Raw genomic sequence first — 12,293 nt, 5'->3', positions numbered from 1 at the left:
GGAGGTTCAACATCATAAAACACGCCACAGCTCATATTATTTTTATGTTTTGGGGAAGCCAGGCACCACAAACATTCAAGCATTCAAGACATGCATTCAAAAAACTGTACATTGCAAAGGACCCGAAAGATTATGACTCTTGTGCCTTTTGATGATGGAATATAGTTGGTACAACTTAAAAAAGCTGTCTTCTTAAAACAACTTTTTTGATGCCTGCTTTGCTTGTTTTGCTCATTTCTCAGCAACCACTGCATCTATTTCAGTTCTTTCTTTTGTTTTATATTGCTCGATGTGCAGTCCAGGGCACAACAATGTTGCTCGTTGAGTATTCAGTGTTTCTATAATTAGCTATTTGACATGTTGCACACAGCCTCAATACCTGTTATACAGTAACCCCATGAAAACTGAGAAGCGAAAAAAAAGTGTGTAGCAAATAAATAAAGCTATGATTTTCAGCCCTCAATCAAATAGCTTAGAATACATAGCACTTCGAACGAGTTTCCTATTGTGCTCTTAAGCGGGCCAGACTCGAAACATATACAAAAAGAGAAATACAGTCAAACTCCACTACAACGAACGCCGCTTCAACGAAATTTCCCCTAAAAACGAAAAATTCATGATTCCCCGTTAACAGTCTATAGGAGTCAATGCATAAATATTGTTGCCACAACGAACACTTTTTCTTCAATCGTCCGGCTTCAACAAAATTTTTACGATGCGATTCCAGGCTCAGATACTTATTGCTATGCACTAAACCCAATCTTTAAAAGATTTTTATGCATTTTGAGAGCCTTAAAATGTGTCATTGAATCTAAAACACGTGTTTGCATCACCAGAAATTGCCGTTATACCGCCGCTGTTCAGCAAGCATGGGCCCGCTACTGCTCAATAGCGATGGCAATGAGACTGCCCTGTTTTTTTGTTTTTTTTTTTTTTGCCACTGGCTTGTTTTTGAGCCGCAGATGATCCGAAGCTGAAGCTCGGTCGCTCAATTCATAGTTTCTTTCTCGCAGCTGCTGGGTGCAACCGTGGCACGATGCCTTTTTCGATTTCGGTGTATATCATTATGTTTGCGCTTGGCCAGTATGGTTACTAATCAGAGTGACTGTTCGTCCACATTATCAACAAAATCAGCTAGCCGCGAGTGATGAATGATAAGAATGGCATAGAATAATGCAAAATTCGTCGCTCCACGATACCCTGCCTCCATCTCGGCGTCGTCGGATACTTTTTACGGCGGACAGCTGCTGGTGTTAATGCAACTGTTTGGTTCGTTCACGAAAATGGTGTCAGGAGTTGTTTTAGTGTGCTTTTCACCACGGCCTCACTATGCATGGGTGAGAATCACGTTGTGACATTGCTGGAAAATAATGGGAAGCAGCGGACATTTTTTGAATTTTGAGAATCAACGTTCTTTTCTTTTGCTAGCTTAGATCAGATATAATTTTTCGATTTCACTGCAACAAAATTTTCGCTTTAACGAAACTTTTTCCACATCCCGTCAGTTTCGTTGTAGTGGGGTATGATTGTATGTTGTACCTGGAGATACCTGGAGACTCTTAATGCAAGGCAACAAAAATTTACTGAGAAGATGAACTTTAACAAGGTGCTTGATTGGGCTGGTTCGTGCTGCATAATAGACGAAAAAAGTGCTCAACAGCGCAAACGACAGGAGGGGATAGAGGAGACGAGAACAGAGCGCTGATAAGCACAAACGACAGGAGGGTATAGAAGACACGAAAACAGAGCACTGATCAGCGCTCTGTTCTCGTCTCTTCTATCCCCTCCTGTCGTTTGCGCTGTTAAGCACTTTCTTCGTTTACTGAGAAGAGTGTACGAGTACACTTGTGTCTCATGAAGAGCCATGCAACGCTTCACCGCATGGCATGAGCAATGAAGCAGCACCTCGGTTCTGATTTTCTTTGTCTATGTGAAGAGAAAAATTTTGTACAACATTTGTAATTTTTATACTGTTCCTGGGTCATTTGTGTACAAAATGTATATTCTGAATTTTCTTTGTTTTGAATATTTTTGCATAGTGCTTATTATTCCACTGTTTACCAGCTCATGACAAAAAATTTTACACTTTTCACATTTTTATTTATTCTAACATATTTTTGTTCCTCTACAACATATATTTTTTGGAAAGAGCACTTCATGCTGCAAAGTTTGGTATGCTACAATGTGTGCTATTGTACTTTTCAAACTGGCAAAAATGATCTTCCCGAGACATAAAAAACAATCATTCTCGCGCGGTAACGAAAGAGTTAAGGGAACTGCACGGTTCACAGAGGGTCACCTTTGAGGGTGTCGATAGCGCTAGGGAGTTGATCCCTCACGCAAAGTTCAAAATAGATTTAAAATACATTCCAGGCTACATTCCCTGTTGATATTTTGCAGATAATATACACATGATCACAGGAATAGATCCCGCAAGCTATTTAAGACGCGAAATTTTGTGTCAGTACCCCTTTCACATGTATATGACTATATTTAATGAAGCTGCTGCCGCTTAAATATGATCGCACGACCTTCAGGTCAGCAAGCCATTGGGCATTCAGAAAACAGTGCACACTGAATGCATTTTGATGGTAGAGTCAGTGCAATTTTTTAAGCTTTTTTTTTGGGGGGGGGGGGGGGGGGGGGGGAGCAAGTGTAATGACAAAGTAAGGGCAAGAGTTGTAGTTTGAATGTGAAATCAAGAGCGCGTTTCAAGGACAACCATGCCATGGAGCAGCCAAAGCTGGTCTGCAGAAACCAGCGGAGTGGACTGGAACTCTGCATAACAAGTTGCCCTCTTGAGTGGTTCTTAGATCATTAACTGATTGCCACGACTTGACACAGTGGTAGTGTGGTTGCAAGCAGAGATTCATTGTGGTGAGTGGCGTTGCTTTTGCTGGTTCACAGTGACAAGGCAATTATTCAAATAACTTAAGTTCTGATACCAATTTACTTGAATGTACAGAAAGTTATTTTTTTGCAATTTTCCCCACCCTCAAGTTACAATCGAATACCAAAAAATCTACATTCGAACTCCCCTACAACGAGCGCCACTTCAACGAAATTTCCGCTACAATGAAAAATTCACGATTCCCCGTCAGCAGTCCATAGGAGTCAATGCATAGATTTGTCTCCACACCGAACACTTTTTCTTTGATTGTCCCACTTTAACGAAATTTTACGATGCAATTCCCGGCTCAGATACTTGTTATGCAGTAAACCCAATCTTTAAAACTTCGATGCACTTTCAGAGCCTGAAAATGCGTCAACGAGGTCTAAAACAGGTGTTCCCACCACCATAAACCGCCGCTGTTCAGCACAACGAGTATATATAAATGTTGTTTCAGCAAGCTTGGGTGCCGCCATTGCTGGGTAGCGATGGCAATGAGACTACCCTGGCCCTGCTTTTGCTGCTGGCTTGCTTTTGAGCCGCGGATGATCCGAAGCTGAAGCTCAATCGCTCAGTTAGTGATTTTCTTCACGCAGCTGCTGGGTGAAACCGTGGAACGATGCTTTTTCCGATTCGGATGCTTATCATTATGTTCGCACTTGGCCAGTGTGATAATCAATCATAGCAGCTGTTCGTCTGCATTATCAACAAAATCAGCTAGCCGCGAGGGATAGATGATAAGAATGGCATAGAATAATGCAAAAGTTGCCGCTCCACGATACCCTACTTCCATCTCGGCGTTGTCGGATACTTTTGACGGCAGACAGGTGCTGGCTTTAGAGTGTTAGTGCAACTATGATTCGTTCACGAAGGCGGTTTTAGGGGTTGTTTCAGAGTGCTTTTAACAATGGCCTCGCTATGCATGGGTGAGAATGACATTGTGACGCTGCTGGGAAAGAATAGGAAGCAGCGGACATTATTTAAATTTAGAGAATAAACCTTCCTTTGTTTTGCTAGCTCAGATCAGCTATATTTTCTCGGTTTCACTGCAAGGAAATTTTCGCTTTAACGAAACTTTTTACGCGTCCTGTCAGTTTCGTTGTAGCAGGGTTCAACTGTATTTGTCTAAAAACTGCAACGATGCACAGAGTTATTTTATTTTTGTTTTATATTTTTCTTCATGGATGCAATGAAGAGTCATCCATGGCGTTACAATCGAATAAATATAGCATGTGCGACAAATAGGACACAAACAGTGATGCTTACAAGCAGGCATTTCACAATGTTTTCTACGTGCTATAGGTGTCTCTTATAACCAGGATACCAGGTATGCATTTCCTTATCAACACCGGTTTCAACGTATGCACACTGTTGTCTTTTATACCCATTTGTCTCTTACATCAGGGTTTTTTACAAAAGGGCTTGACTATATCTTGAAACTTCAGTGCACAATTACATTTCAGAATTACAACACGTGAAGGAATGATATGCACATTATTGGTTTTTAAAGTCAGGACTGGGAAAGAAGTAGCTTGTTACACACACTCTGTTAAATCAAGATTTGACTGCAGCACTCTATTCTGTACAAAATGTTCTTAGATGCAGGTAAACATCGGTGCATAAAGAAACAAAGGAGATGCTTGCATTTTTGCAAAAATAGAAAAAATGGTATTAGGAGCAAAAGATCGCCTTTGAATATGCAACTAGAAAGGAGTTCATAAACTTGACAATTCTTTATACAAATCACGTGAAGAGTTTCAGCACATACATCAGTGGATAAGAAGAATCAGTTCCATTACGTTTGAATTTGTTGGAAGGCAATTGCATGCCAAGCATCGGGGACATGCTGTTAAGCCATTTGAAAATTTCCTCCATCATTCATCATCATTTTATTTCCCAAATACCTTTGCCATGTAGCTGCATAAATAAATTCCTCAAATAACTGATATTTAAATATGCCCAAGTGTTTTAAACATGTTCACAAGACAATGGAAGGCGAATAAATTTTCCCCACATTTCTAACTGTTTTTCAAAACCATGTGGCCACACAGAGATACAACTACTCAGAACAGGACCTTCTCTTTTATAAGTTGCACAGACATCGCATAGCCCAATTCTGATGTCACACCGCAGTTAAAAAACTAAACAGGCATGAATTAATTGCAAAGTAAACTCACTCTGCATGTTCACAAAAGCTGTGCACCAATCTTAGCACTTGAATCTTGAGGGCAACTTCCTGTATAAAGTGAAAGGAATGATTTTTCATTAGGTGAATGGAATAACTGAGAATAGTAATCTGCATTAACTAATCTTTGTATTGTATAAACTAATGTTTTCATGGTACTTTCCTGTGCATAACCTGCACAAAAATGAAAAAAAAAAACAAACTTGGTGGTAAAGTTCAACTAAATATGCAAATTATGGTCTGCAAAGGTTGATTAATTGACTGATTGATATGTGGGGTTCAACGTCCCAAAATGATCATATGATTATGAGAGACGCCGTAGTGGAGAGCTCCAGAAATTTCAACCACCTTGGGGTTCTTTACCCTGCACCCAAAGCTGAGCACGTGAGCCAACAGCATTTTCACCTCCATCAAAAATGCAGCCGCCACAGCCGGGATTCAATCCTACGATCTGCGTGTCAGCAGCCGAGCACCTTAGCCACTAGACCACCTCGGCGGGGGATCTACAAAGGTTACTTCACAGTAATACTTCACAGCTACAAAATGACATTAGCTTCGTGGCAATAAGTGGAGATAACTTTTAGGAGATTGTTCCCGCGAATCATTGTTAAGGGTGTTTAGGTTATAAACAAGAAAATAAGTTAGGTCGCAGTATTAGCTGCACTCTATAATGTAAACACATACAATGAAATTTCAAAAGTGATACTGCTTTTACACCAACAGAATACATGAGGGTAGAGAGGGAAGTGGCAGATGGCGACCATTGTGAAAAAGTGTGCCTTCATCTGGCAATAATACCAAGGTGCCAGGGATAAAATTACGCTGCATATTACTGACTACTTAATTTGTAGCCTTCTGCTTAACTCGGTGCCACTCGCCACATCCACCATTTTAAGCTGACTGATTTTGTTGATAATCCAGATTGAGCATTGCCTGTGTGGCTCTGACAACTGACACGGTGATGAATGTACGAAAAAAAATAGTGTAGACAAAAAAGCTTAGCTAAAAATAAGTGGCCACAGACTGTTATAAGTGGCCACAGTAGTCACACAGATAAGTGGCCACAGTGGCCACAGACAGATAAGTGGCCACAGTGGCCACAGACTAAAAATAAGGGGCCACAGACAAACCAAAGAAAAAAAAAAGCCAAAATGACTGAATTGCGTACAAAGATACCATATGTGCAGTAAAGAGGTGGCAATGTAATGAAAGGCAAGACACAGGAGAAAGAGGAAGAACGAACTCTTAATGGAAAAAAAAAAAAAACATGAACAAGTGGCACTATCTCGCAGTGAAAAACACAACTGCAGTGAATATAGCCATCAGTAGTTTTGCGTTGGACCAATTTTTCTTGATGATGAACACAGTCTCATAGGTCAAAGTTGCATCTTGCACGAAAAGAAGTTCGTTATATCGAAACTTTTGCTTATAACGGTATATTCTAAACACTATATTTATTACAAGACTGTTTTTCATTTACTTCTTTATAACCAATATTTCCTTATATTCAGGGGTAGGTTATATCAATGTTTGAGCGTACACTCGTCAACGGTTGTGAAAGGGTTCAGGCCATGACGAACTTGAGCTAAGTTACTGCACGAACACTGTCAAAGGTACTTTCCCGTTTAAAATATTTTCTTTTTCGTAACTAGCACTGGATACACTGATGGGCAACACCACTTATAGCATAATGGGATAAAGCAACATGCTTGGTACTATGCTGAAAAATCTTTGCTCATAAACCGCCATACACCTTGCAATAGTTGCTCGAAATTTACATTATTCCGAAAAATGGGGTGACCTAATTCTTTTCAATGTTATACTTGTAGAAGAATGTCAAGCATCTTCTTGGAATTTGAAATTAGACTTTTTGGTGGCCCCCTTTAAGCCCTAATTATCAGCTGGCAGTCATACCATACATGCTGTGGTTTTCCAATGCTTTGACATAGGAACATTGCAAACAACCCACAATTACCCATACATTTTTGTGGAAAAAAAAAAAAAGCCAATACATGCCACAGTTCCAGTGCTACATTAAGATTTACGTTAATCCTTTGAAAAACCATAATGCAAAAAATTGTCTTTATTTTTGCATCTGACTGCGGATGCATAATGAAGCCTGCCTTTTTTTTTTCACTACGCTAATGTTCCATTCACAAAAAGAGGTAAGGCAAACGGTAGCAACTTCTGAGCATTCAAGTAAAGCTGCATTCACTGTAACTTACAGGACTACACTCGCAGTTAACGTTGTGACCTGGCAGGCGACCCCTGTCTTGGCCTCGCATTCTGGAAGAAAATAAAAAAAGTGAAGTTTATTGAACTTGCACATATCTCTAAGAGATATGGAAGAAAGTCGAAAGGACAAGGATATAGCACACGAGTAGTGCAGCGTATTGCCATACATGTATTTCATTGTTCGTATTGTCTTAGTGCTTTTAGCTTCCCAGTTAAAACCATTTACGCTTATCATGAAGTTAATGGTTTATTGGACATTGAGATAAGACCACTTTTTCAGGTATGTATACCGTAAATACAAAACAATATTTGAATAAATGTACAGTATTTAAAAACATTTTTTTCCCACCAGCACAATAAATTTTTAACACTCTTTCTAAACAAATATCCCACATCAGCCAGTTGTACTCTCCACTGAGGCTGTTTCTACTAGAACTGAACTTCTATCCTTTTTTGTATGCCCATGTTTATGAGTTTCTACATGAAGTTAAAAACAGCAAGCAGCCTCGCAGATTTCTTAGGAAAGTTGCTCTCACCAACACAACATTATCTTTTTTTTCTCCTTATTCCCAAGAATCCCATCAGAACAGCACAAAGCTGCATTACTCTTTGTCACATTTTTCTTTGCACTTATTTGCCGGCACATACAAAAGGTCTGTATTTCAACAGAAAAAGAGTGCATTTGGGAATGCACACAACTACTCAAGCTCTGCACAGCGTACCTCTTCTTTGAACAAAACTTCTAGCAGCCCAGAGTGTTTTTCAGTGGTCCAAACATACGGAAGTCATAGAAGACTGTTGTGTTAGGCCTGTTGGTACGTAGCTTAGAAAATCGAGCAACCTAACCTTTAAAAGCCACCTCCGGCGATTTTTTTTTACCATGTCAGGATAATGGTGCTTTTATGTTCCCGAGACAATCTTGTCACGTGCCCGATAGCTGAAATGCTCAACAAATTTGAAAATAATTCTTAATTATTGAGAAACCCCAATACCAACATCGAAACCCCACTGAGTGTGCTCCTATGTGTGACATAATCATTTGTCCGAACCTGCCTGATTGCGCACAATGCCCGCCGGATGGCACTACCTGCCCACGCTGTCCATGTTGATTGGCTAAAACGCTTACACTGTTATGGTTATTATATGGCGAATCTTGTGTGGCTCACAATGCAATATTACTTGGCACCTATCGCACACCCACCAGCACGAAAAAGGAAATCGCACATTTAACCAAGGAAGCGCTGGCCAAACCTACACAATCCATAGCAGACAAGCAGATGCTGCAGTGGCACATCAGTTCGTCACTTTCGCCTGGCAAAACTCAACGTCACACACACAATGTTGCCATTAATTCTTGCAAGTGAGGTGACCGTTTCGAGGCAAGCTATAAAATTTATTTTGAAAAGAATCTGCGAAACTCTCAAGCCTGCAATTTAGCATGAATGGCGCAAACGTGCAAATGAACGTACCCGGTAAATTTCATTGAGATCCACTGACCTCAAAAATCGCCAGAGTTGGCCTCGCCGGAACAATCGCCAGAGTGGGAAGAAGAGAAGTATTGATGACTACACAAGCTGGGAAAGCGAGCGTGGTTCCAGCATGTGAGGTTGTTCATACTTCTCTTCTTGTGTACGTTTCTTTGAAGGCTAGGTTTCTCGATTTTTTGAAAATATTGAAGTCGCATCAGAGAATATCTGCTGACAATGGTAAATGTATGATGATGTTTGATGTTTTATGGCGCAAGGGTAATTTCACGGCCACAGAGCACCAGTTCATCTTATTAAGATATGGAAAATGATTGTGATAAGCGGCTGTATAAGGGCCATAAAATTCCTTGCGGTGAGGCGGGTAAAAACATACAAGTAATAAAATCATGACCATGCCGTGAAAGGTGTGTGTGGTGTGAATAGATGACAAAAGTTGGTGATAATGAAAAATGATGGTAGACATGTATGGCATTAGCACAAGTGCCTCACTCATTCATACCCTTGCGTCCAAGGGCCTAGAGGCAAGTGCTTTGTTGTGTAGCCACCGCAGCGAAAACCTCTCTGGAGAGGTCATGCTACGGAATGCCTGGGTATATGATATGAAAACTACGAATTTCTTTTAAAAACGCTAACAATGATTTATGACTAAAAAGTGGTTCCCTAGCGACGAACATTGCAGGGTGTAAAGGTATATGTTGTCGGTAGGGTAATGGAAAGTGTTGTTTTCTTAGAGTTTCTAACTGTTTGCAATGAATTACAATGTGGAGAACTGTTAGTACTTCACAACATCTGTCACACAATGGTGGATCGCCACCGGACAAAGTGTCGTGTATGTGTGTCCTATCCTGAGCCTCGTTAGTATTACCTCTGTATGACGTGATTTTGATACTGGTGGCCAATGGCCAAGGTGTGGCTTAATAATGTGTAGTTTGTTTTGTGTGTGTCTATCCCACATGCTCTGCCAGTAGTCCCTGAGCTTTCGTTTGAGAGACACCTTAAGATCAGGGGCCAAGATTGATATGGGTGTAGTGGCAGTGCTTTTGTGGACGGATGCAGCAAGCTGATCCGCCATCACGTTGCCTTGGATCTCACGGTGTCCTGGCACCCAGCACACTACAACATGTTGTTTGAGTGTGTAGAGTGTGCATAAAATAGAGTAAAGTGAGACGAGGACAGGGTTTTTTTTTGTTTTTTAAGATTGTGCAGAGCCATTACCACACTAAGGGAGTCCGTACAAATTAGTGCTTTTTGTATTTGTGATTGTTTGATGTGTTTAGCCACCACAAGTATCGCACAAGCTTCCGCTGTGATGATACTTGTGCCTAGATGTAGAGGGCCAGCATCCAAAAAGGATGAGCCAACAGCAGCGTAGGACACAGAGGAATTGGACTTGGAGGCATCTGTAAAGAACTCAGGACGTGTGTATTTGTGTTGAAGTTCCAGGAAGTATGTTCGGATATGGGCAATAGGTGCATGTTTTGTAACTTCTAGGAAAGACACATCGCAGTCTATTATCTGCCACTGCCACGGTGGCGGGTATGCTACAGGAGCCATTAAAGTGTGTTCAAGTGACACTCCAGTTTCCTCAGCTAGACCCTTCAGGCAAACTGAGAAGGGCTGCCTCATCGAAGGCCTGTTTTGAAACAGAATGGAGCTCGACAAATTAATTATATTAGAGTATGAGGGGTGCTTCTTGTCTGATTTCACCTTAAGAAAATATACAAAGAACATCTAAGTTCTTGGTAGATGAAGCGACCATTCATTTGAATACACGTAAAGGCTTTCTACAGGGCTGGTGCGAAAAGCCCCCGTAGAAAGGCGGATGCCCAAATGGTGCACGGGATCCAGCATCTTCAAAGCACTTTGAGTCGCAGACTGATAAACAACGGCCCCTTAATCTAAGCAGGTGTGAATGAGGCTTCTATACAGGTTCATGAGACATTGCCTATCACTACCCCATGTAGTACGTGACTACACTTTTATAACATTCATGATTTTTAAACATTTTGTTTTTAAATACTTAATGTGTGGTACGAAGTTCAACTTGTTGTCCAAGATTAAGCCCAAGAATTTATGCTCGGCTTTGACAGACAGACGTTGCCCATTCAGTCGAATGTCAGGTTCCGAGTGCATGCCTCTTTTTCGAGAGAACAAGACACACGTGCTTTTTTGTGGGTTAAGTCGAAATCCGTTTTCATCTGCCCATTTGGAGACCTTGTTTAAACCCAGCTGAACCTGCTGCTCACATATTGCCAAATTGCATGACTTGCAGCCAAGCTGAACGTCGTCGACATATGTACAATGGAACATATTTCGGGGGATAGACAAGTGCAAGGAATTCATTTTGATAATAAAAAGTGTATTGCGGGGGATGGACAGGTGCAAGGAATTCATTTTGATAATAAAAAGTGTGCAACTAAGTACACCACCTTGCGGTACTCCCGTCGCCTGGACAAATGTTTGGGAAAGAACACTGCCTACACAGACAAGGAATGTTCGATTGGACAAGTAACTCTCGATTATGGAAAACATTCCACCGCGCCCAGCCAGGTGAGACAAGTCTCTTAAGGGGGGACATGGGTCTTTAAAAATTTTTTTCTGTTTTTGGCTCAATCTTGACCAAACCTCACCATCTTGGACAGTTTTTCATGCTGATTTCAAATATGTAATTGTTTCTGAAATAGCTTCAGTGGATAAAAAGATATGAACATATGTTTTTAATTATTATGCACTTCATTGGGGGCTTTTTGGCAACTTAATCAAGCCAGATCCAAAAAATAAATGCATAGCCCCAATGCTGAGGGCTTTCTGTATGGGGTGATGCTAATTTTATTAATTTTTAGGCATTATATAGATAAGAAAACAGACCAGCACTTACAATGGATATTCTGTTCAATTTTCGCTCATTACTATCCATAATTGTAATTAACAGTATGCTTCTAGAGTAATCAAAATAGCATCACCCCATAGGTAATGTTATTACAAATAAAATGATACCAAGTTTGTCATTCTCAATCAACAGTAACATATAAGAAAAACCCCTAAGGTTTAGTGTGGTGCACAAAAACATCGAAATGAGAAAAACGCATTTAAATTTTCTAATAACTGTAACTTTTGCTAAAGTGAAGCTAGAGCAATAAAAATGGCACCGTTGTATAGCTCTACATTATGTGAGTATGGCTGTACCAAATGTGTCAATGCACCTTCCCAAAATATTTGCCACAGCTCATTTAAAAACTGTGTACTGGCCCTTGAATCAGTATAAGGAACCCAGTCTACAACTTTGTGGCTGTTCTAGTGCACTGAAAACCAAAGAAGACACATATTATATATAAAAACATCGCCCTTTTATACATAAAACACTATTTCAAGTAAAACACACATTTTTGTCCCAGACAACCTTACAATTCTACAGCATGCCACGGCTGTATGCAGTGTCTCTTGCAGGCTTATGTCGCTTTGCAAGTGTTGCCTTTGTTGAACTGCTCTGCAGGTG

General features: G+C 40.5%; 1 protein-coding gene across 2 annotated transcripts in view; it reads right to left on the bottom strand.

Annotated features, from left to right (window-relative positions):
• LOC119177222 (short transient receptor potential channel 4-associated protein) overlaps positions 1-12,293 on the bottom strand; it is a 238,014-nt gene that overhangs the window by 108,664 nt on the left and 117,057 nt on the right. For both annotated transcript variants that reach the window (XM_075878275.1, XM_037428640.2), the window contains exons 13-14: positions 7,301-7,361; positions 5,068-5,126 (exon numbers count right to left, since the gene is read on the bottom strand). In XM_075878275.1, the coding sequence (XP_075734390.1) occupies positions 5,068-5,126; positions 7,301-7,361 (120 nt within the window). The remainder of the gene's footprint in view (positions 1-5,067; positions 5,127-7,300; positions 7,362-12,293) is intronic.

Source organism: Rhipicephalus microplus, chromosome X (assembly GCF_043290135.1).
Source record: "Rhipicephalus microplus isolate Deutch F79 chromosome X, USDA_Rmic, whole genome shotgun sequence".
Classification (NCBI taxonomy): Eukaryota; Metazoa; Arthropoda; class Arachnida; order Ixodida; family Ixodidae; genus Rhipicephalus; species Rhipicephalus microplus.
The sequence above is the reverse complement of the archived record's forward strand: the minus strand, read 5'-3'. Positions and strand labels throughout refer to the sequence as shown.